General features: G+C 34.6%; 3 protein-coding genes across 3 annotated transcripts; all 3 read right to left on the reverse strand.

Annotated features, from left to right (window-relative positions):
* Positions 1–1,600: 1,600 nt before the first annotated feature.
* Positions 1,601–5,890, reverse strand: LOC144973007 (uncharacterized). The gene is made up of 3 exons (XM_078914930.1): positions 4,799–5,890; positions 4,113–4,313; positions 1,601–3,504 (listed from the first exon to the last, which is right to left on the reverse strand). Exons 1-3 carry the CDS (start codon positions 5,472–5,474, stop codon positions 2,363–2,365), a joined length of 2,019 nt encoding a protein of 672 aa, XP_078771056.1. The 5' UTR covers positions 5,475–5,890; the 3' UTR covers positions 1,601–2,362.
* A 286-nt stretch (positions 5,891–6,176) lies between these two features.
* LOC144973949 (uncharacterized) lies at positions 6,177–7,612 on the reverse strand. The gene is made up of 2 exons (XM_078916838.1): positions 7,157–7,612; positions 6,177–6,541 (listed from the first exon to the last, which is right to left on the reverse strand). Exons 1-2 carry the CDS (start codon positions 7,260–7,262, stop codon positions 6,177–6,179), a joined length of 471 nt encoding a protein of 156 aa, XP_078772964.1. The 5' UTR covers positions 7,263–7,612.
* Positions 7,613–9,240: 1,628 nt separating this feature from the next.
* Positions 9,241–25,402, reverse strand: LOC144973008 (arf-GAP with dual PH domain-containing protein 1-like). Its single transcript, XM_078914931.1, has 9 exons — positions 25,277–25,402; positions 22,819–22,952; positions 20,463–20,554; positions 18,238–18,448; positions 17,137–17,286; positions 16,158–16,241; positions 14,813–14,944; positions 13,481–13,712; positions 9,241–12,334 (listed from the first exon to the last, which is right to left on the reverse strand). The coding sequence occupies exons 1-9, from the start codon at positions 25,353–25,355 to the stop codon at positions 12,279–12,281; spliced, it is 1,170 nt and encodes a 389-aa protein (XP_078771057.1). The 5' UTR covers positions 25,356–25,402; the 3' UTR covers positions 9,241–12,278.
* Between the last annotated feature and the right edge of the window lie 302 nt (positions 25,403–25,704).

Raw genomic sequence — 25,704 nt, forward strand, 5'->3', positions numbered from 1 at the left:
ATAATTTTTTTCGAAAAAAGTTGTCCGTTGCTATGGAAACGATGCCATATTGGAAAATAAACAACAAATCTTAAAAAGTCAAAGGCTTTTTTGTTTATCAAGCGATTGCCATAATATTTTGGCCAGAGGTAGAAAAAAGGAAAATAAAGAGGCTCCAGAAGCCCGATTTTTAATTTTTTAAATTAGAAACTTTAAAAATTAAGTTCAAAGTTATAACTCGATTATTCCCCTTGAAAAAAGTTACATAATTTCAAATTACTCATAAATTTTTTTATTTTTTTAAAATCCGGCTTCTAGAGGACCAGCGTATTTGTATAACACTCATTTGTAGAAAGTTTGAAGAAGATTGGATGAAAACTGAGGGAAGAGATATGTTTTTAGTGACGAAAATTGCAGTTTTGAGAAAAACACATTTAAAAGTCAAAGTAAACGAGTTTAGGGATAAAATCTTCTCTCGCTCTCTGATTGGATTGTGACCACATGGCATAATTAAGAACAAAGTGATTGGTTGTTGAAAATAGAGGAGAGTTTTTACTTTTCATTGATATGTTTTTGCCTTTACTTAGTTATAAAGACAATTTGATATTCTTTCACGAAATCAGTCCACTGAAACTAAAAATGGGCAGGATTTAACCATACTATGGGTCACAAAATAAGTTATTTTGAATCGAAAAATACTGAAGATGAAGTTCTCATGCAATTTTTTATGCAGACAAATGGTCACATGACAACATGCCATCAAAATCTAATTTTAGCAAGCTGGGTCAAAATTCACCATTTTTAATGTCGCTTCCCCCCCCCCCCCCCCCCCCCCCTTAAGAAAACTAAAGTAAAAGGAGATTTTAAAAGCAATATGACAAAGGAGAATCATGACACAGCACAAAAGTGGACTGATATAACATCCCTCGAGCCCAAAGTTCCCTCATCCTTAGGCGATTTCTACTCACCACATAAACGCTGATATTTATATAACTAAATGAAACTCTCTACTTGTTTACTTGTATAAATCAACACGCCCATAGAAAGAGTTTTAACATGAAATATATTAAAAGTTAACATTAAGTGTTGGACACAAAAAGGAACATGACCAGTGACAAATGTTTTACCCTTGTAGGCTTGGAATGAAGGTACAAGTTCCATACATATTGTGCCAATAAACATAAGAGTTCAGATGCATTTTTCAAAAACATTTTCACAATATTAGAGGAAAAAAAAATTAAAACTCAGAAAAATATCAAATTAAAAAAAAAAAGTAACCCAAACCCCAGCACCATTCACAATGCATGATGAAAAAATACATTGACAATAAGAATAAGATTGACTCAAACATGATCTCCTGTACAAAGATGAAAACCTAGCGGCAACCTCAAGCTTATTTTGAAAAAAAAATTATTTTAAAACAAAACAAGGAGAAAAAAAAAAGCAGATATCAACTTCAGGCTTATTAAAAAAAAAAAAAAGATATAGCTCCAGAAATCAAATTTACAGAACTCACTTCACATATTATAATATATATATATATATATATATATATATATATATATATATATATAATATATATATATATATATATATATATATATACATACAGTAGAATTACTTTAAACCGAAATTTTGGGGACCTTCTAAACCATTTCGGTTTAAAGACATTTTGGTTTAAAGCAAGTTCCCGTTTTGCAATGTTTTTCAAGGGTAGTAACTATTTAAGGAATTAGCTCAAAATTCGTAACCATTAATTTTTTATTTTTTTTATTGTTATTTATTTTTTTTGTGTGTGTTTTAAAAATATTTTTGGGGGTTTTCGTTTTCAATTCAAAATTGTTGAAAGAGTTGAGTTCGGGATGCCGTGTATTTTACATATCTCCGTCTTGATCAACTTTTTTTTTCATCGACTTCACATAGTATTTTGATTTTAAACTCAAACGTGTAAGCACAGTGCTTTCTTTTAGTTTAGACATCTTAGCAAAGCTAAAATACGATCGAAAGTTCTTGTGCGATAATTGATAATGAATGATGGGCAGCTACTCAGAGGTTAAGTGAAATGGAAATGAAATGCTAATGTCAATGCTAAGCTGTCTACTACACATCTCTCTTTTGTTGAAAAGCCATTAGGTTCAAAGGCCTAATTACATAGAACCCCCCCCCCAGGGCTGCCTACCCCAGATTTCAAACTTCAGGAACACTTTACGCGGAAATTTTTTTCCACGCGAGGAATGCAAGCACCAACTCATGCAAAGCTTGGTAAACAGATTGGTTTACTAACAATATTGACACTTTTTAAAGATAAAAATTTACTCACCAAAATATTTACAGCTACCGTATATTTACATATATACATAAACTTAGAAAGAGGGTGGAGGATTTAAGCCTGAAGAGACCTGTAATAGGCACTCTTCAAACTCTTCAAATCCTTTTTGGAGTAGCTCCTCCCTAGTGCATCCCCAGGTCTAGACTTGGCCACAACCAGAGCCTCAAGTGTTTGTTGAGACATGCTGCCTCTGAAGTCTGTCTTGTTTTTTCTAACAACAGAGAAAATTCTCTCACAATGAGCAGAAGAATGAGGAATGGTGAGGAGAGAAAGCATTATCCTAGGCAGGTGGTTAAAAATGAATTTACTATCTTCCTTGAGAAGGCCGACTTGGTGCCAGTAAGTGTCTGCTCTGTCTGTTTGTATGTGTGATGTGTCTGTGCATTGGTATGTTGAAAATTCTTTCTGTATGTCTGTAAATGTTGCATTGCTAATCAGTTGAGGGAATTTTTTGAGGAAGAAGAGCATGTCTGTAAATGTGGTGTTGTTCTGCTGAGCAGGATCCGCGATACTGATGTGTTTGAGAAGTGGATCAGTGAGGGGCAGTTTTTTTTTCATGTAGGAGCATGCAGCCTGATAAAACTTGATGACATCTATGTAAAACGTTTCTACCCTCTCTGGTTTGAGAGTTCCTTCAAAGACCAGCTGGAGAGCTTCGTCACCAATGATAACATCAGAAGACTGCTTGGTGTTATGAGGTGAGAGAAAATCAACGTCCAAAATGTCAACCTCCTTGATGGCAGATGGCTTGACAAAATTGATCAAGGTGTCTTTATACAATTTCCTTAACTTTGCCTGCAATTCCTGAATCATGGGTTTGTCACATTGGAGTTCAGTGTTGATTGATTCAAACTGCTTCACAGCATGAGAAAGAAACATACAGTAAAGCTTGTTTGTGGTGGAACTGAAGATGTTTTTTAGATCCCTGACCTTCTTTTTCGTGTTACATCCCTCCTTCATGCCTTTCTCCTCCTCCCTAAAAAAAGCATAGAGGGCATCCCAACTACTGATGAGCCTAGGAAGGCACATTCCAATGCTCAGCCATCTGGTAGCCACATGCTTCAGTATCTTTGTTTCCTGAATATGATGGAACAGTTGACAGCATTTCAGATCAGACTGCCTCTTGCTGCTCTTATCCAAGTAGTAGAAAACATCAATAAGAAGCTGGCTGGGACTGAAGGGCAAGGAAGCAGCACCTAATAGACAAAACAGATTAAGAGGGGTCATAATCATCTGAATGGGTAGCAGTACAATTAAAATCTGTAAGGTAAAACAAAAAACTTATAGACAACTAAATGAAAAATAAAGTTTTGTATGTTGCCCATAACATTAATATAAATAATTGTGTTGCTAATCTGTCTGCAACCATGATCCCTTCCCCACTCATACTCACAACATTGGAAAGTACAATGCATTTGAGGCAATAAATCCAAGTTTTGAAATTTGAATTTTTTTAAAATCAAAGACAACTTCGTGGTATAAGTAGAATTAATCAGTTTGGTCTTTAAAAAATTATATAATATATATATATATATATAATATATATATAATATATATATATATATATATATATATAATATATATATATATATATATATATATATATATATATATATATATATATAGAGAGAGAGAGAGAGAGAGAGAGAGAGAGAGAGAGAGAGAGAGAGAGAGAGAGAGAGAGAGAGAGAGAGAGAGAGAGAGAGAGAGAGAGAGATAAAATTAAAAGGAGCAGAGTAAAGCCTTATAAACCATTCGAAGTGGACCTAAATTATTGGATATCAAACTGTCACAAAATACTCACCTTTTTCAGCAGCAATGTGAATTAAATGGCACACACATCCAGACAAATACAATTCCTGATGCTTTTTCAGCATGCAGCCATACAGCCCAGATTCCTTGCCCACCATGACGTTGGCATTGTCACTCCCAAGAGCCAGACAGTTCTCCCAAGGAATTGAATGAACACCAAACTCAGCCTCAATCAAGCCAAAGATTCTAGCACCTGAAATTGTTAAATCAAACAAATAAAAATGAGTGACCTTGATATAAAACGTTATATAACTATAACAATTACGGGATGTCTACACCTATTAAGAGAGCACTCCTTTGTAGGTAAAAAAATAGAACAATTCATAACAGCATCAATAGCCTCATTATCTACCTGTAACATATTTCCAAAAGCCTCCAATTTACAATTTAATTAATAAAAATAAAAATGAATATGATAATAATAATAATAATAATAATAATAATAATAATAATAATAATAATAATAATAATAATGAAAATAATAATAATAATAATAATAATAATAATAATAATAATAATGATAATAATAACAATAATAATAAGTCAGACATATTTTAAACACATCCCACAATACTATTTATAATATTTATAGTATAGGATATGAATAAAACCAATAGAAATAGGAATTTTATTATTAATTTATATTTTGAAAATATTATTTTTTTAAATTAGACTCACCTGTAGCAGATCCATCGATAGCAGGAACTGACAGTGCATCCGATCGTACTTCCATTATGTCAGGGTTGAAAGTTCTAACTACCAGTGGAAAAAGTTTTTCACCACCTCTATCGTTACTGCCGTCCGTTGAGATGGTAAAACATTGTGTTTTCAATCGTTCAACCAAACTGTCCACAGTGAGCGCTGACATTTCTTTAGCTATAGCAGTGCCTTTACTACGACCACACTGAAAGGATTTTGCAATCTTGGAGTCAGGGAACATTGATTTTACCCCTTTACTTAGCTTATCAAGTGATGCCATGGGAAGATTTAAATCAATTACAATATCCACCATTTTTGCCTCTGCACTTATCACTTGCATGTCAAAGTCGGTCACATTTCCACTTGGTGCTTTATTGAAAAATCCAGAAATCAAAGTGTTTGACTTTACTTTTTTCTTCAAATCACAATTTTTAATATGGCGTGCGCCTTCAACATGTCTCCTCACATCATCAACTCCACCGTGTTTAATTCCGAATGCAGAATTACAAACTTCACAAAATACGCGAGAATCGTCACTGCTCACTGGTTTAATAAAATTATATTTCTCCGTGTATTCCTCGCGGTAACATTGAAATCGTCTTTTTGAAGAAGATTCTTCAGTGGAAGTAATTTTCCTTTTTCCAATGGTAGACATTCTTGTTGATCAAGTTTACTTTTAAAAATTAGAGATATAAGACGAACGGGATAGTTGTATTTAAATGTTGAAGCCGCGACCAACGTGAATCACAAAGACGAAATGAAAATGGGAAGTGACCGGAAAATAGTAATGAACGTCGATAACAAAACAAAAATAACTAAATTATTTCATTTTTTTACACCAAAAGAGCTAAGTTGATATTTTATTCAAAGTTTGAGGCAAGAAACTTGGCTCTGATTGATTGGTGCCAAAAAGTCCAATCTGGCAATACGTCGTCAAAGTCGTATTTCGAAATAATGTTTATTAAAGCATCGCAATCGGAGAAAATAAAATTCGCATTTTACTTCCGGAACAAAAAAAATTAACATCCGTATTTTCCGGAACAGCGCTGCATTTTTTCAAATTTCCGTAACAATTCCGAAATTCCGTAACGGTAGGCAGCTATGCCCCCCCCTCCCCTCACATTTAAACAAAGTGGAAATGAAATGTCATTTCAATGGTCAGTTGTCTCCCCCCCCCCCACCCCCCCCATTTTTCACCCTCACTCTTATACTTTCCATGCCTCGGTATAATATCGCCGGAACATTATTAATTTACGTGTGGCCCTCCTTCCCCGGAATTTTTGGAAGAAAAATATAGAGAGGAAAAAGGGGAGGTTGCTCTCAAGTTGTTTCGGTTTTTTTAAAGAAAGACACCTGCTTAGAATAGAAGTATTTCGGTTGCATCGTAAGCATGAGAAAGAAACATACAGTAAAGCTTGTTTGTGGTGGAACTGAAGATGTTTTTTAGATCCCTGACCTTCTTTTTCGTGTTACATCCCTCCTTCATGCCTTTCTCCTCCTCCCTAAAAAAAGCATAGAGGGCATCCCAACTACTGATGAGCCTAGGAAGGCACATTCCAATGCTCAGCCATCTGGTAGCCACATGCTTCAGTATCTTTGTTTCCTGAATATGATGGAACAGTTGACAGCATTTCAGATCAGACTGCCTCTTGCTGCTCTTATCCAAGTAGTAGAAAACATCAATAAGAAGCTGGCTGGGACTGAAGGGCAAGGAAGCAGCACCTAATAGACAAAACAGATTAAGAGGGGTCATAATCATCTGAATGGGTAGCAGTACAATTAAAATCTGTAAGGTAAAACAAAAAACTTATAGACAACTAAATGAAAAATAAAGTTTTGTATGTTGCCCATAACATTAATATAAATAATTGTGTTGCTAATCTGTCTGCAACCATGATCCCTTCCCCACTCATACTCACAACATTGGAAAGTACAATGCATTTGAGGCAATAAATCCAAGTTTTGAAATTTGAATTTTTTTAAAATCAAAGACAACTTCGTGGTATAAGTAGAATTAATCAGTTTGGTCTTTAAAAAATTATATATATATATATATATATATATATATATATATATATATATATATATATATAATATATATATATATATATATATATATATATATATATATATATATATATATATATATATATAGAGAGAGAGAGAGAGAGAGAGAGAGAGAGAGAGAGAGAGAGAGAGAGAGAGAGAGAGAGAGAGAGAGAGAGAGAGAGAGAGAGAGAGAGAGAGAGATAAAATTAAAAGGAGCAGAGTAAAGCCTTATAAACCATTCGAAGTGGACCTAAATTATTGGATATCAAACTGTCACAAAATACTCACCTTTTTCAGCAGCAATGTGAATTAAATGGCACACACATCCAGACAAATACAATTCCTGATGCTTTTTCAGCATGCAGCCATACAGCCCAGATTCCTTGCCCACCATGACGTTGGCATTGTCACTCCCAAGAGCCAGACAGTTCTCCCAAGGAATTGAATGAACACCAAACTCAGCCTCAATCAAGCCAAAGATTCTAGCACCTGAAATTGTTAAATCAAACAAATAAAAATGAGTGACCTTGATATAAAACGTTATATAACTATAACAATTACGGGATGTCTACACCTATTAAGAGAGCACTCCTTTGTAGGTAAAAAAATAGAACAATTCATAACAGCATCAATAGCCTCATTATCTACCTGTAACATATTTCCAAAAGCCTCCAATTTACAATTTAATTAATAAAAATAAAAATGAATATGATAATAATAATAATAATAATAATAATAATAATAATAATAAATAATAATAATAATAATAATGAAAATAATAATAATAATAATAATAATAATAATAATAATAATAATGATAATAATAACAATAATAATAAGTCAGACATATTTTAAACACATCCCACAATACTATTTATAATATTTATAGTATAGGATATGAATAAAACCAATAGAAATAGGAATTTTATTATTAATTTATATTTTGAAAATATTATTTTTTTAAATTAGACTCACCTGTAGCAGATCCATCGATAGCAGAACTGACAGTGCATCCGATCGTACTTCCATTATGTCAGGGTTGAAAGTTCTAACTACCAGTGGAAAAAGTTTTTCACCACCTCTATCGTTACTGCCGTCCGTTGAGATGGTAAAACATTGTGTTTTCAATCGTTCAACCAAACTGTCCACAGTGAGCGCTGACATTTCTTTAGCTATAGCAGTGCCTTTACTACGACCACACTGAAAGGATTTTGCAATCTTGGAGTCAGGGAACATTGATTTTACCCCTTTACTTAGCTTATCAAGTGATGCCATGGAAGATTTAAATCAATTACAATATCCACCATTTTTGCCTCTGCACTTATCACTTGCATGTCAAAGTCGGTCACATTTCCACTTGGTGCTTTATTGAAAAATCCAGAAATCAAAGTGTTTGACTTTACTTTTTTCTTCAAATCACAATTTTTAATATGGCGTGCGCCTTCAACATGTCTCCTCACATCATCAACTCCACCGTGTTTAATTCCGAATGCAGAATTACAAACTTCACAAAATACGCGAGAATCGTCACTGCTCACTGGTTTAATAAAATTATATTTCTCCGTGTATTCCTCGCGGTAACATTGAAATCGTCTTTTTGAAGAAGATTCTTCAGTGGAAGTAATTTTCCTTTTTCCAATGGTAGACATTCTTGTTGATCAAGTTTACTTTTAAAAATTAGAGATATAAGACGAACGGGATAGTTGTATTTAAATGTTGAAGCCGCGACCAACGTGAATCACAAAGACGAAATGAAAATGGGAAGTGACCGGAAAATAGTAATGAACGTCGATAACAAAACAAAAATAACTAAATTATTTCATTTTTTTACACCAAAAGAGCTAAGTTGATATTTTATTCAAAGTTTGAGGCAAGAAACTTGGCTCTGATTGATTGGTGCCAAAAAGTCCAATCTGGCAATACGTCGTCAAAGTCGTATTTCGAAATAATGTTTATTAAAGCATCGCAATCGGAGAAAATAAAATTCGCATTTTACTTCCGGAACAAAAAAATTAACATCCGTATTTTCCGGAACAGCGCTGCATTTTTTCAAATTTCCGTAACAATTCCGGAAATTCCGTAACGGTAGGCAGCTATGCCCCCCCCTCCCCTCACATTTAAACAAAGTGGAAATGAAATGTCATTTCAATGGTCAGTTGTCTACCCCCCCACCCCCCCCCCCCTCCTTATCGTCGTGTTGAAAATCCAGTCAGTTCCAAAGCATCAACACACGAGCGAGAACATCTCGCTTGCGTAATTCTACACCCCAACCCCCCCTCTTTCCTCATTTTTCGCCTGCCAGTCACCCGCTGTCTTCCTTTTCCAGTCTGTGCGACTGTGGTGTTGGCCAAGTCCAAGTGCAGTGATTGAAGTGTTTGCCTTCCCCCCCCCCCCCCCCCCCCCATCACCCTCATCTTATACTTATGCTCTGTTTAATATCGCCGGACATTATTAATTACGTGTGGCCTCCTTCCCGAATTTTTGAAGAAAAATATAGAGAGAAAAAGGGAAGGTGCTCTCAAGTTGTTTCGGTTTAAAGAAAGTCCTGCTTAGAAGTATTTCGGTTCATCGTAAGAATTAGTACAAAGAAAATGAAGAAACTAGTACAATTTATTAAATTCTTTGCGGTTTAAGGTATTTTTCGGTTTAGCTTCTTTCGGTTTAAAGTAATTTTACTGTATATATATATATATATATATATATATACATACATACATACATACATACATACATACACACACACACACACAAATGCTATTGAAATAATGTAAGAAGAAAATAAGGCGATGTATTGTTATTGCTATCCCTATTAATCCCCACATGTGCTTGGAAAAATCATGGAAACTCACAATCATTTTTGCTATCAAGCATCAAACTGTGCAGGTCATTGACCTTTGATATTCGTGGACCATTTAGTATTTTTTTTTTTTTTTTACTCTCCAGCTCTGGGCTCTCCAATTTGCGCATGATGGTCAAAATCACTTCCTTTAGGTACTGAAAAGGCATCATTTTTCATGATACAGCTTAAAGGTGTATGGCCACACATTTGTGATCTGCAGTTCAACAAGATCAAGCTAGAACGACGAAATGGTGAATGATGGCCAAAGCTACACTGAAATGGGAAACCAGCAACCAGAAATGGTCACGTTTCTGCTACACATTAAAGAATACCTTGAACAAGCACAAATAGAGTTCAAAATAATGACGCTAACAATTTCTTCTGTTTTTCTAAAATCTAGCTTTGGGTTAGTCACTCGGTTCACCCTTTGCACAGTAGAGACACAAGCACCATTATCAATTTCAACATTTATCTGCAATAACATCAAAAAAAAAACAAAAAAAAAAAACAACAATTATGGTTCAGAACAGGATTGATACTACCTTGTTTTGTTTATGTTTTTAAGGGTTTTACGGCACGTGAGACACATTTAGGTCATATCAGTGCCAGGAAAAAGAAGAAAATGGAAGTCAAGATATTCTAGATTTACAATCAAAGCACCCAAGAAAAAGTAGGACAAAGGGGAATTGTTTCAAATAGGGAACAGACTTAGATTCCAAGAGCATACTGTCAATGTACTTAGTTTGAGATCACCTTTTAGTCTCATTCAGATACCAGCAAGGATCCCACTTAGAGGAATACATTCAAATGTTTACAAATCTTGTGTCAAAAAAGAAACAAAAAAAACTCAGTACATAACAGAGAGATGATTTACAAGAAGAAAAAAATATCACCTCCCAAAACTATAACTATACATTCGACTGTTTCCCTCCCAGCCAGGACAAAACCAAGTAATCTCATTCCAAGATAAGACAGAGAGTATATTGGAAAATAGATTCAGGGGGATAGAAGACACAGTAAGTACCTCCCTGGCCACTATGGGAGGTTGGGAACCCCACCAAGTGACACTACCTTCTTTCATTTTTTCACCTGATTTTCCAAAAGTATTCGTTCCTAAATTAAGCAATATATACAATAGAAAAAGCTGTGTTATTGCTTGTAAACTGAAATATCAATCCATCACAAGCCTGCCTGCCCATTTTCATTGAAATAATTTTTAAATAACAATAAAAAAAAGCTTATCAAATATCACTCAAAAGTTGATTTGTCCGTTTATGGGAGTTAAGTGTTTCTGACATTTTCATGCCATATCAGCACCTCAGGTTTGTTTGTTTTGTTTTTAGGGGCTTTATGTCTTGCAACACTTTTCAGTGCCGTAAAAAGGAAAATGATAGTTGTAGATCAGAAGTTAAAAGCAGCAAAGAAAAATTAAGACAAAAGGGACTGGTTCAAATAGGGAAAAAAAAAGATTTCACAACCAATCCATTAATGCACCTATTTTGAGTCCAGAGAGTCCTTTCTAGGCACAAGTGAGGGATCCAGCCATGAAGGAAACAATCAAATGCTTACTAAGTACGATATCTAAAAAACGAGAGAGACGATTTACAAATATGAAATCTCTCAAATAAGGAACTGATATACAACTGCCTCCCTCTTAGCTCAATATCTTTGCCAAGACCAGGAAAAAAAAACAACAAAAAACAAGCAATCTCAAGCCAGAACAAAGACAGAGCAACATGGAAGGACCCACCATGGGAGGTCAGAAGACCACCCAGTATAAGCACCTTAACACTTGGTAGAATATAAAGCTCTATAAAGGTAAACCATAATATACATATATTATATTTGGAACAAAAAACAAAAAACATAAAAAATGTCTTGATTACAATTTGGTCCTCACGTTTTTATGTAAAGCTTAACAATAGTAAGTAACAACAATTTGTGAAGTTAAATTTATCATAAAATAGCCTTTCACTGTTAAAATACATTATTTTTTCATCCTCACCAAGAAAACCTCATAGTTAAAATATTGATCAAATAAGATGATCCTCAACATGTCAAAAAAGTCTCAAACCTGAGACTTCAATCGTGTCATATTTGAAACGTTTGTTTAAAGTTAGCAGTTTCTGGAGAAAATGAAAAAAGAAATGTGTTTCATCAGTGTTGAATAGAATAAGTATAATGAAAAATAAAGCTGGATTTGTTCCCAGTTGATTGTATTGCTGTAGAAGTCACTGTAATAAAATAAACTAAAACAGTAGTAGAAATGATGATGATAATGATGATGATAATAATAATAATAATAATAATAATAATAATAATAAAAATACAGTATGAAGTGATGCAGTGCCAGTCTCTTTAACTTAACATAACAACAATGTATGTTACTGAAATTATTTAAACAGACTGGTAAGAATTGTATACAAAAAAATCTTTCTGTTCCTTCACAGAAAAGAGCCCTGACAAGATGACGTTTAAGTCTGGCATCACACTGTCACCATCGATGACAATAAAAATTTGATTCCATAACATTTTTGTAGTCATATCATTTTAACCATTTCTCTATTTCATTTATCTCTTGGTCAGTCGGAAAGAGTTTGACTTCTTTGCCACCAGTAATGCAGATACTGAAATGAAAATGAAAAAAAAAAGAAAAAAAAAGCAATGTATAAGTCATAAATCATTCATCTTACTTGTTGAGCACTTCTTCAGGATTTGTTGAACTCTACTCACTTTGAAACATTTAATTCTGTTGGCTTAAATACGATCAGCATGTTGTAGCAGCCTTTAGCTGAACAAACAGCAATATGATTTCAAATTTGTTTAAAAGTATATTTTTTCTTAAAATATTTTTTTCCTTTTCTATATATATATATACATATACACAGTTCACTCCGGATAATTGCAACACCTTGGAATCAGGAAAATGTTGCAATTAACTGAAGTTGAGTTTCCTGTCCACTATTGCAACATTTTACACGTATATGGTAAACTCAAACCAGTTGTTGTAAATGTTGGTCTTAGTCCACCAAAGACTGAGCAATTCGATTGAAACAAAAACCATATGGCAGCCCTGTACAGATTTGTCAACCAAAAGCAGCTATGATGCAAGCCGACATCTTATTCAGATTGGATTAACTTTCACTCTTTTGTTCTCAACATTTGCAAGAGTCAAAGAGATTAGCAGTGATGAAATACAATAAGCTCTCAACAAACTCGTTGGTCACAATGCACAGTTGTCAATCCCAAAACAAAGGATATCGTTTAAATCCCGCTCACTCTCGATTCTTCAACCTGCCATGATGAAATTTAATCATGATATTTTGTTTGATTGATTTCTTGAATTTACCACTTTTTGAGGGCGAAAATTTGTGGCGATTAACCAAAGTTTGTTCCAATTAACCAGTGGCTTTTATATAGAATTAATTCTGTTTCTTGGGAAATGTTGTGATTCATCGAGTTGCAATTATCTGGAGTCGACTGTATATATAAATTTGGGATCGATAATCTTGCCTGAGGGAGGAAAAAATTAAAGTCCCTGTAGTGGAGCTTGAATCTGGCATTCTCCAAGCTAATCATTACCCAATTAGAAAGAGCATTAGCAAAGCAATAATGGTGATGCCAATCGATAAATTAACTGTTTTCTTTTCCATGTGTAAAGAGAAAAGTCTGAAATTGTATGCAGATAACCATAAAGGAAATTATGACTTGAAAGATATCTAGTTTTACTGACAAAGATATAAAGGGATAATTCATTTTTACATTCCACTTACACTTGCTGTCTTGCGTAGTAAGAGGAAGTTCCACAACCTTCTCCAGGGCAGAAATCCATTTTTCCATATCGTCCTGAGTCTCAGCACGAAGAACAAAATTGCGGTCTGGTGTTTGAAGAGTGAAGCAGTAGCTCTGTGAGGAACCTTTTCCATCATCCTCATCTGTATCCAAACTTAAAGAGTAACCCCCGTCTTTGTGACCAATAAACACTTCACCTTTGGCAAACTCGTTCTAGAAAAGTAGAAAATATCAATTTAACTGGTGATTAAAATCTTGTTTTCAATAATACCAGAATAGATTACTAAAATTTGTGTTTGTGCATGACTGTGTGTTTATATAAAACTGTTTGTGACCGCTTAGAACAGATAAAAGACCTGAAATCAACTGTAATATTCCAAATAGAAAAATAGCAAAATGTTTCCAATAGTTAATAATTTACACTGTTTGGCACTTTTAAAAAAGCTATTTATGCTATTCTTTTAGGGCTAGACTGTCAGTTTTTCATTTCACTTTCCTTATATAACCAAGAGAAACTTTCGGAAACTACATTTTTTCACAGCCTCTCAAAATAATTTATTATTGATGTCTTTTGTGAAAAATATCATAAATATACAACAGTAAAAACTGGTTAAACTGAAATTCAAGGGATTTGGTATTCCATTTCGGTTTAGGCATACCTCAAAAAGTTACGATTTTCCAGGGGTATCATTCAACCCACTGTCACACACAATGCATCGCATTATACTCTTTAGCTGTGTGACTTTGTGGTTGAAGTAGTGTAGTGTGTTTGTGTGTGAGGTGAAGGGTTTGTGCGTATGTGAAGAGAGAAACAGTGTTATAAGGGAAAGAGAGTGGAGGAATGGAGAGACCACACAGACAAGTAAGCGGTGTAGAGAGAGAGAGAGAGAGAGAGAGAGAGAGAGAGAGAGAGAGAGAGAGAGAGAGAGAGAGAGAGAGAGAGAGAGAGAGAGAGAGAGAGAGAGAGAGAGAGAGAGAGAGAGAGAGAGAGACTGTTGGTGGCGGTGGAGAAGGTTTCAGCAGAGGTGTATTAGGAGTATTGAATGGATACAAGAGAGCGCATTGGGTAACAGTTTTAATGAGAATTTTGTTCGGTTATTGATTTTAAAAAAATGTCTTTCAGCAAGTTCTTTTCAGTTTAAAGATAGTGGCATTCTGTTTATCCCTACTTGAGTAACAGAAATAATCAGGAAAAAATGACAAAAGTTTGATTTCTTTTCAGTTTAGTCAAATTTGGTTAAACCGGTTTTTAACTGTGTACGCACAGCTTCATTTACAAATATTTTTACATCCAAACATTAAAGATTACCCACCAAAGGTTCTTCAAAGTACATCAACTTCCTGTGATCCAGCGTAAACCAACGTCGTCTAAAAGGTTCATTCTTGGGTCCCATCTTGCTGAGCCACCCCTCCATCACAAAGTCTTTAGTCAAGTCTTCTGCCAACTACAGTAGAGGACATAAAACATAAACATTTTTATGTTTGAAGGTAAGTAATAAAGACAGCAATCAATAGTGTCAGACAACAATGATGTACAATCTCTATTACGCCAGTTGTTTTAATGTTTCTCCCTTACTACTTTTCAGAGTAAAGGCGCATCATTCTATAACTCTGGTTTTGCAATGTTGGTAAATGTTTGAAAGGTTTTTAAAAGCTAAATTCCCCTTCCTTTTGTAGTAGCAGGTAAATATTCCGAGGAACCTGGGTGACAATTTCAAAGGAGTACAACCCCCCCCCCCCCCCCCCCCCAAAAAAAAAAAAAACCCCCACCAAACTCAACAACAAAGAATGAAAAAAAAAAAAAAACCCTCCAAAAATCTCACAACAAATAAAGCAAAACTGAAGCAAAATAAAAATAAAAATGAATAAGTAAATAAATAAGTGCTCTTGCTTTAACCCTTTGAAATGTAACCACCGCAATTCATTTTACCTGGATGACTCAAAAAAAAAAAAAGAAGTGAAAAATATCTATATATAGACAGTAGAAAGTAAATATTTAAAAACAAATGAACTGGATAATGTTTTATCTTTTTAACTTTTTATAATTCCGAAACCAAAATGATTTTCTACTAAATATCAGCTTGTTGAGACAGTGAGATATAGAGCTTGCATTGATTTTTATATTTAAACTTCAACTCAATACATTGTCCAATGACACTTCTGTAAATGCACATTTTTATGCAGCCCATTTCTAATGATTCATCTTGATCAATGAATTTCACAATGTCTCAATTTTTCAAAAAGCCAACCATCTTCTATGAAACAATATTCAATTCATACTGTACAAGCAACCTGTTAGGCATCCTTTTTGTACTGTCTACGTCAAGGTACACCTGAGTTGAGTGGAATAAACTGCGTCAAGTACCTTACCAAGGATCAAACATTGAGTTTTTTGGGTTTGTTTTTTTTTTCTCCAACAATTGTCACATCTGCATTCTGAACATGCTCAAAATTGCTTGGCTTTTGTTACAGATCAGACCCCGACAACAGACTCGCTTACACCACCTACATTTTACCATGACAATAATATAAGTGCAACTCAGGCTGCATTTATTTATGCTAAATAACTATGTAATGGGAGAAATAATAAATGACTAGAAATTCCAGAGTCTCTCTCTCTCTCTTTTAAAGAGGTGAGAAAATAATCTTAACACCGACCTGTGTAAGGGATCTGTCAGGAAAGGCAATCCTACGCCTCTCCCATTTGGCAGCTCGAATACACATATACCAGTCAACTATATCCTGGAAAGAAAAATATTTATATCTACTTAAAAGCATTTGCATGATGTGGCAAAGACATATTATGACAACCTTTCTTCCGCTCCTAATGACTCTGCTTGTATGCAGGAGTGAACTTAGAAGCTGAAAATGGATTGTATGGGTTTTCAAGATCTCCCATGAAAGTTGAGTTAAATCCAAATTAAGAAGTAAGAATATGGCTTTTTAAATTGCAAATAACCAACTTTTTGTAACACTGATCAGCTTGATCTAAGTTAATTTTTAATAGCTCGGTTCACTCAACATAATGTATCTCGTTCCTCAACATGATGCCAAATTCAGACAAGGCCTCATTTATCAACTTTCTTTGTTCTGGAGAAGCCCTTCGGTGTAAAGGCTCCCACAACAGTTCAGTCACATTTTCAAACATTTTTAAGAGGATCAAATGTGGTCATATTTTGTTTGATTGTCTATCTTCAGGAAATATAGAGATTCAAAATTGAAGTAATAAAAAAGTTGTCCTTCTGAGTCGTGGGGTCCATGGAACTGGAGTTTGGCCGGTTTCTCTAATGTAAAAAAAAAGAAGTAAAAAGTATTTGATCCCCTCTAAACAAGACATAGTCTGTAGTGGACTGATATCTGCAAAGATTTGATACCAAGCTATACACTAACATTTGGGTGAAAAGGGAGGGGCTGAGTCTATCATTTCCCTATATATATGAGTATTTGTTTTAACAGTTGAACAGCATATATTCAAGAGCTTGGGAGTTTATTGTTTTTACATATACATGCATAAAAGTCATCACATTCTAAATGAATTATAATGACAACATTATGTACAATAGATAAATAATCATGAACATACAAATTCCTCACTTTAAATCTTCTTCTTTTTTACTAAAAATTCTAATCCCTTTACCTTAGATTTTTCTGAGTAGACAAAAAGATTTCGTGTGGAGCCATTTTTGAAGAAAGTAATCTGCATTCCAAAGGGGTTACCTATCTTGTTGGGGACAAACACGGCGTTGATGAAGTCTAAGTCAGCTTCTGCCCTTGGTTGTTGGGGTTTCTGAAAAAAAAATAAAAAAAATTGCAAACTGATATAGAAGCAAGAATAAGAGATAAGAAAAAAACAAGGGAGCAGGCAATGTTTGTTTTGATTTTTTTTAAAACTGTCCAAAAGTGTTTGCAACATATAAGAGCTAGAGAAAAGAGAAGAATGGGATGGTCAAAAGATTATATTCTGGTAATATGGGAAAACCATGCACTGCTTGTTGGAACTACTTTTCAACAAGCTTGTCTCAAAAGTTAAATTTGACCATTTCAAAATGATGATTTCGGGGTTGAGACATTTTTCGTACCAAGTTTACAGGTTCTGTGATAAAAGTAGATAAAAATGTGAAAAGATGTGAATTTTACGGTTGCAAAAAGCTAATTCTTCACAGTAATCAGCCTTCAATTGTATTTTTTCTGTCCTCTTTGCCTGTAAGCACTTCACCATATGACCCTTTTCATGTTTGACAGAGATGATGTACAAAATAAATAAAGAAGTAGATAAAAAATAAATAAATAAAGATTGCATGTTGGGCTTAATCACAATTAACAGTCGCATGCTCAGACTCCTTTACAATTTTTTAAATTTTTTTTCGCCTCTCCTTGATGTAACAATGTGCATTTAACACAAGGGACAAGCCAAACAATCTATTTTGTGCTTGTACAAATTTTGGACAAAGACAAAACTGCTTACCACCAGGGGCCTTTCTGAATTTAATGCCAATCTAAAAGAGGACTGAGCATAAAGTCCATATGCTCAATTACCAACCCTCAGACCTAATTTAGGCTTTTCATATGAGTCACAGCTACATACAAATACAACTGCATACTAAAAATCTTAGGATTACTTAAATTTTGTAAGATCAATTTGTGCGTAACGATTGGCAGTTCAAAACATGTAGAATTTACTTTGGTGTATAACAAACCTGTTAGCAGTGACTGTTGTAAAAAAATTTTAAAATCTCACCTTTCCATTTTCATCACTGGTGAGATCATAGTAATAAAGTCTGTTTTCTAGTCGTGACAGGACAAACTTGCGTTGAGTAAACTGTTTCCTGTCTTTTCCCAGTTTCCATAGTAAGCCTGTCTTGGTAACACAGTTATAAGCCGACTGTTGATCAGGATCTGTGAATTCCATGCGCTGGTACTTGGCCAAGATCCATTCCTTGCGCAAAACACTGGATGAGAGAATGGTATGATTTATCAGTATAAATTTATTTTTAAAAAATAAGCCCTTATTTTTTTTATGTCGTGTGTAATTATTCATTACATTCCAAGAGCGATTACAGACAATTATTCATGGAACAAAGAAATGTGCCAACAAGAAAAACTCATGTTCTCAGGAATAACTCAAGCTGTCAAAGTGGGCTTTATATTGTAATTTTGCCCATAGGAAAAACGAAAATGAATTATCTGGGACTCGATCCTGGAAAAAGAAAGTTACATTGCTCTGTCATTTTGTCCCAACATGTGGTTGTAGTAGTAGTGGTAGTGATGGTTGTAGTAGTAGTGGTAGTGATGGTCATGTGGTTGTGGTTGTAGTAGTGGTTTTGTTTTTTTGTTTTTAATGTTTTATGGTGCTTGCAACACATTTAGGCCATATCAGCGCCAGTAGAAAGGAAGAAAATGGGATAGTCAAATTATAGAGTTACAATTAAAGTGCCCAAGAAAAAGTAAGACAAAGGGGAAATTGGAACAAATAGGGATAAGATGTAGATTCCAAAAGCATACCACCAATGTACTTAGTTTGGGATCACCTATAAGTCTCATCCAGACACAAGCACAAGATCCAACAAAGAGGAATACACTCAAATGTTTACATTATACATTCAAAATAACAAATATAATAATACATAACAGAGAGATGATTTACAAGGAAAAAAAAAATCATATCCCAATACAATAACTATGTATTGACTGTTTCCCTCCCAGCCAGGGCCAGGACAAAACCAAGCAAATTGGAAAATAGCTATAGAGGGATAGAAGAAACAGTAAGTGCCTCCCTGCCCACTATAGGAGGTCAGGAACCCGCCCAGTTGTAGTAGCAAATTAGTGATGATGATATGGTGGTGGTTGTAATAGTAGTAGTGATAGTGATGATGATATGGTGGTGGTTTTAATAGTAGTAGTGATAGTGATGATGATATGGCGGTAGTTGTAGTGATGATGATGTGGTGGTGATCGTTGCTGTTGTAGTGGGTAATAATGATGATATGATGGTGGTGGTGGTTGTTGTTGTAGTAGTAGTAGTAGTGGTGGTGGTGATGATGTAGTGGTAGAGGTGTTTGGAGGGGGGGGGGGGTACCCTTGGAGCAATATGACCTCACAAGAATTTTACAGAAGTTGCCTGTATGTAACCCAGAATTTTTTGCTCCAGACCGAATGGAATTTTTTTCCGAAATCGGAGTTTTGGCATCACTGCTCCTGTGTTATGGTGAATAAATACAATTGAACACATTAGGTAACAGATCTTTGTAAGAGTTACAGACAATGAAATGGGAATTCTGTTCGGTTATCAGCAAATATTTTCTTTGGTTATTCAGCAATTTCTTTTCAGTTAACAATAGTTTATCAGAATGCCTTTCAGTTTACTGATAGTTGATTAACAAAGACATAAGGAAAAAATTACAACATTTTGATTTCCTTTCGGTTTAGAGGTTTTCGGTTTATCCAGTCATTACTGTATACACTTGTTTCCATCCCAGTCAAGGAGTCGGCCACATCTAGGACAAAACTAATAATCCTATTCCAAGACAAAGACAGAAAGCAACTATGAAAAAATATAAGGGGATAGAAGACACAGAATGACCTCCTGCCCATCATGGGAGGTCAAAGACCTCACCCATTTGAATAATTCTCTTGTATCTTTGATAAATATTCAACTGAAAAGAGAAAAAAAAAGAAAGATAAAAAACAAAAACAAAAAAGCTGAATTCTTGTAAAACGAAACTGCATCAAGAAGTTAGGGCCTACATTCATGAAAAAATGAAATAATCTATGATTAGTATCCGTAAAGGGGAAAAATGAAATACCAAAAGCGAGACTTCAACTTCTGTTCTTTTAATGAGTGTAATCTAGTATCTATTCTGCACCTCCTTCCAACAATAATGATAGCTCAATTATATTTTCATACTGGTGATGACTGCAACTATAATGAAACCCTTGTGTATTGATATTAATAATTTGACTTACTCAACTGTCTGCCCTGTGGGTCGTCTGTAATATGGTGGTAAATACTGTTCATATTTGTCATTTGCCTTCTGGTTGCCAATCAACTCCATTACCTGTCACATAATCAAATTAATGAGAATGATGATGTGGTGATGATGAAACTGACAATAATAATGATAGCATTAACAATGACACATGATAAAATTAAGTGGTAAGAATAATAAGAAAAATAATCGAAAAACAAAGAGCAGGGTGGCCAACTTTTCAGAAACTGAATTAGGGAAAATTTTTGGTTACCGCGCAATAATGTTAAAGAGTGAAGTAATACACAGCCTAATACTAATTTAATACTTTACAAAGAATGAAAATGAAAACAGACATTAAGTTGACATACCTGTAAACCTTGGAAGTGAAAGGGGTAACTTTTGACATATGTATCCTCTATCCAAGCTTAGGAGGTGCATTATGCCCTCTATTGAATTTGGTGCAAAAGTCACAGCCTATATTCTATTAATAAATATGACGTTGACAATTTAAAACTAAAAAACTACACACACATTGAGACCACAGCATCACTACAATACTTTTTACACTATGTACATGATAACAGGCTTTGTTTACTGCTATTATTTGCCTTCTGAATGCAAGCTATCCATGGTGGATTTCTTGCATTTTTGCAAGAACTTGTCAGTCAATTGGACAGGTGGCATGCTTGATGAGGAGACCCTAACTTTATTAACTAAAAGACTGTTTAGAGTGGCATTGCTCAACTGAGATCTGCTTTCAGTTCTATTCTTCCTAACCAAACTAAATATCCTCTCTGATGCTGCATTACTGTGAGGAATTGAAAAACACTCAGGGCTAGCTGTCCCAGGTTCTGGTAAGGCCTACTTCCATCTAGTGGACATATGTAGTGATGGAGCTGGTGCCATTGTCTATCACATCTTGGCTCATTCAGCACTGAAGCATTAAGTGGAGCTGATTGGAAGTTTGTAAACTCAGAGTGCAGTACATCCATTGAGCATTTTTTTTTTACGATGGTTTTTTTTCGGGGAAAAAAACGCAGTTTCGGGACATCGGGAACGGTGGATCCATTTAGGGAATTTCCCGAAATAATCGGGAAGGTTGGCCACTCTGAAAGAGGTATGAAGTGGTGAGCAATTGCTTCCCACTGTATCCTTACATTGGACCATACTTCCAAGTATATTCCTTTACTCCTTGGCTGATTAAACTGTGATGCTCATGACTGTCTTTTCACATTCTTATTTCAATCCTACACTTAATCTATTTTTCTTTTTTTGTTTAGGAGTTTAATCATGCTTGCTTCCGTTTAGGTCATATCAGCTCCAGGAAAAATGAATATATGGGCTAGTTTCTTTAAAGTTAATTTTGCTGCACTGTTTTGAAAATTGCATCAGAGAGAATCAAAAGATATAATGACTTTAAAGTTTAAGGCCCATGAAAAACTTCAGTGAGATAAATAGAACTAATTCAAACAGAGAAGAGAGGTAAATCCCAAGAACAATATCTATTTGTCTTTTCTGAGATAATCCAAAAGTCCTAACAAAACTTGGCACAAGACTGAGGAAAGATGGAAGTCTCTCAAGTTGTTACGACAAATAACTTTCAAAGATTATACAACAAGGAAATTACAAAGAAATAAATCTCCTTTCCTCACCCTCCCCCCAAAAAAACAAGAAATTTTCCTTTTAACTGCTATCCTTCCACTGAAAGATTCTAGCCACGACTAGGGCAAACAATCTTATTCAAATGAGGGATGAGAAGACAAAGAGACGTGTTGATCTAAATCTAAGCCTAATTTTAAAAAAAACCCAAACAATTGTGCAAACTGGATACTGTTAATGTTGAATATCCAGTATCCTCCATTTCATCCTAAAATGAAACTTCAATACGCTTCAACAGTCGCAACGTCACTTCCCTCGTAATGACGCATGGTAACTTAGTAACTGGCTCTAAACTATCGGAACAATGGCGGACTCCCTTATGAAATATTTCTCAGACGAGCATAAAAGCGTATCCAGAGGAAAAAAACATTATAAATATGATCATGTTTTGACTTCTACACATTCTGATCACAAGACATATGAAAAGTTCTAGCCAGCATGAAGAATAAAAAGTACTGACTTTCTTTGTTTAGAACCAAAATGGCCACCGTTGCTGGGCGACGTGACATCAGACTATTGAATCCAATTATCAACAGACTAATAGGTCTCCCATTTTGTAACAAATTTTTTAAACAAGACTTCCAAAAAGGTTTAAGCCTAATCAATACATGCAGAATGAATGTTCCCGCAAAAATTAAAGAAGAAAATGTGTTTTATCATTGTGCTTCAGTATTACAAGCATAAATACTGACCTGGACTTGATCCTTGTCCCAGTTATCTAATCTGATAGATTTGATTCGACTTTGGGGGGAGGCCATCCCACGATGAACTCCAGCACAATTCTGGCACAAAAATACTCCAATGGTACAAGAAGCCCAATCAGGACCTGTTGACAAAGAACATAAATATTATTCATTACAAAATCTTTTGTCAATCTGTGTTGGCAGTCCATTAAGCAATCTACAAACTAATGATAACAGTCTGTTCTGACAAACAAAATGGTAACTATTCACAAAGAAAATCTGGGCGCTTAAACGACCCAAGTAGTGTTGAAAGCATCGTTAAACACCAAAAATAAACAAAACAAACTAAGAAAATCAGGGAAATTTCTCAGGCAAATCTGGAATAATAGCTGTTTTAGAACTGACTTGGATCTGCTAATACTCTACTTTGTTCATGCTATTTTTGTTTCTGTTTTTTTTTTTAATGAATCTATTTTTTTTTTGTTGTTTGTTTGTTGCTTTAGGTCTCTTCCAACACAATTGAGGTTATATGAGAGACCGCTGAAACAAAAAAACAAGCAATCTAACAAAATTAGTACAAATGTAAATCAAAATCATAACCTAAAGATATCATAAGCTAAATTATAAATAACCAAGAACAAACAGGCAGAAGATTTACAGAAAAAAAAATATCCCCTGTCAAAAATACAATCACAAACCAAAGAAGCAGGATAGGCTAGTAAAGAGAAGAAGAAACGACATCACTATCGGATCGTACACCCATGCGAACATCATAGGTATATGATTCAAGGGTGATGCTCCCATCCAACCACCCGCAATCTATTTATTAAATAGAGAGCTATCCATCATCCTTAAAAGTATCTTTAACTATTTAAACCATGTCGGTCATATTCTACTTTTACTTTTAACTGACGTCAATTTATTTACATTCAATTCCACACATGATAAAAATTAGACTATTGATTACAGATGAAAGAAATGATGCCACTAGTGTGCACAATATTGAGTTTTATTCATTTTTTTTTTTTATGAATAAAAGATATGAAAGTTTCAAAATGGAAAAGCCTGTTTTGGCCACAAGAAAAATCTAGCGGACTATATGGATAGACTGCCCAGAAAATAGCAGACTCCACAGGCATAAAAAAAATATTGACTTTATCTTTTTTGATTTTATACATGAATATATCTACTGACTTTGTTTATTTTATGCGGTCATTGGAGTTCATGTTGTAAGAAATCAAGTAACGGAAATGTCAAATGGGTGGAAACTCCAGGTAGTGCACTTACAAAGACATATTTTCCACCTCATTGATACGATATCAGATCAATGTCAGTAATTAATTAAAATATAAATTGAACAAATACCAACTATCACTATAAAAAGTCATGGCGACAATAATCTAAAGCAAATGTGAATTGAGAAATTGAGCAATCATGAATCTTGTAATGTAACTGTAGTAGCTGGGTGAAAAATATCTATATACTATTACTATACTGAACACCCCCCCCCCCAAAAAAAAACAAAACAAAACAAAACAAACAAACAAACAAAAAAACCCAACAAAAACAAAAAAACAAAAAAACGCTATTTAATTAATAAGACAAGAATTATATACCTAATTATAGGCTTCTTCCATCTAAACCTTAAGACTTGGTAAGTTTAACTTAGAGACAAGCATGAAACTGTCAACAAATATCCTTTTCCACATTCTTAGTCTTAATCCAAAAAAAAAGCATAAAACCAATCAATGGTTACTGAGTTACTGACAACAGTCAACAATGTATTGAATTAGAACCGCTTTGCTTCAAATAAGAGTGAATAAGAAAAAGAGTAAAAGATGCTTTTAGAATGAAACTACCGAAGCCGAAAGCCGAAAGAAAGATTGGAAGAAAGTGAAAGTGAAAGATTGGAAATATCATCATGACGCATACATTCATACTCATAGTCACAGTCATAGCAGGGAGAAAATGCATGTAAAGAAAAGAAAAAGAAAGTAAAGAAAAAGAAGATGATCAGAATCACTCACTGACCCAAACACAAACACTGTCGTCACTTGAGTGACTCACTTTCATCACTCATTCTCATTGACATGATCATGATTCGATGGCGATGGAGAAGTAAAGCTTTTAACTTCACCGCGTTTTATAACTCTACACTACAGAATAACACAATCAAATTCAGTTTCCCTTTGAATGTAACATTCTGCGATTACTCTTATCTATAAACTAAGAATAAAAGATATAAAGAAAGAAGAAAAAAAAAAGAATCCCCATCATTAGTCCCAGTTCAGTAGTTCAGTAAAGTTGTGACGAAGTTGCGAATAGAGATTGTGGTGTGGTGAGTCAAGTCCAAGTCAGATAAGCCATAATAATCATGGTCAGAAGCTTTCAAACGATAGCAGCCTAGAAACATAAATGATAAAATCGGGAATCCAAAAGAAAATCATTTATCAAAAATATATCTCACTTTGGTCTCCACAATCAGCACATTCATTGTTCTTTTCCCGTTGAACAAGTTCTTCTAACTCCTGTCGTTTGTCCGCCATCTTTCTTTTACTTTCTTGTTTTTCATCTCACTTCTTCTTACTCATTACTTCCCCCCCCCCCCCCCTCCCTCTCCTCTCTTCATCCTCCTCCTCCCCCCACGACCGTTCTTTCAACTCGTGAAAATCTAATATCGCTTTAATTAATTAGAACAGCAACGATATTTATTACTTCCGATTTCTATGAGGATGAGGAGAGACAGTTACAATATTTTTAGTTGTTCAGGAAACCCAAAGAGCATTTGGGAAATCTTAACGAACAAGGATGGAAAATGGAACGAGCTTAATCATTGAAGATAATCTTATCGGACAAACCAATTTTGTCGAAGCCACAAGATTATCTGTCAAGCAC

The sequence above is a fragment of the Berghia stephanieae genome, chromosome 5, assembly GCF_034508935.2.
Source record: "Berghia stephanieae isolate SIO BIC M18660-M18661 chromosome 5, UCSD_Bste_1.3, whole genome shotgun sequence".
Classification (NCBI taxonomy): domain Eukaryota; kingdom Metazoa; phylum Mollusca; class Gastropoda; order Nudibranchia; family Aeolidiidae; genus Berghia; species Berghia stephanieae.

Coding starts and splice junctions, on each gene's coding strand:
- LOC144973949 (XM_078916838.1), bottom strand. CDS start 7,262: ATGGTGGGCAAGGAATCTGGGCTGTATGGCTGCATGCTGAAAAAGCAT. Junction 6,542..7,156: donor TCACATTGCTGCTGAAAAAG/GTGAGTATTTTG, acceptor TTTGTCTATTAG/GTGCTGCTTCCTTGCCCTTC.
- LOC144973008 (XM_078914931.1), bottom strand. CDS start 25,355: ATGGCGGACAAACGACAGGAGTTAGAAGAACTTGTTCAACGGGAAAAG. Junction 22,953..25,276: donor TGCTGATTGTGGAGACCAAA/GTGAGATATATT, acceptor CTTTGTCAACAG/GTCCTGATTGGGCTTCTTGT. Junction 16,242..17,136: donor TCTACTCAGAAAAATCTAAG/GTAAAGGGATTA, acceptor TTTTCTTTCCAG/GATATAGTTGACTGGTATAT.
- LOC144973007 (XM_078914930.1), bottom strand. CDS start 5,474: ATGTCTACCATTGGAAAAAGGAAAATTACTTCCACTGAAGAATCTTCT. Junction 4,314..4,798: donor TATCGATGGATCTGCTACAG/GTGAGTCTAATT, acceptor TAACAATTTCAG/GTGCTAGAATCTTTGGCTTG. Junction 3,505..4,112: donor TCACATTGCTGCTGAAAAAG/GTGAGTATTTTG, acceptor TTTGTCTATTAG/GTGCTGCTTCCTTGCCCTTC.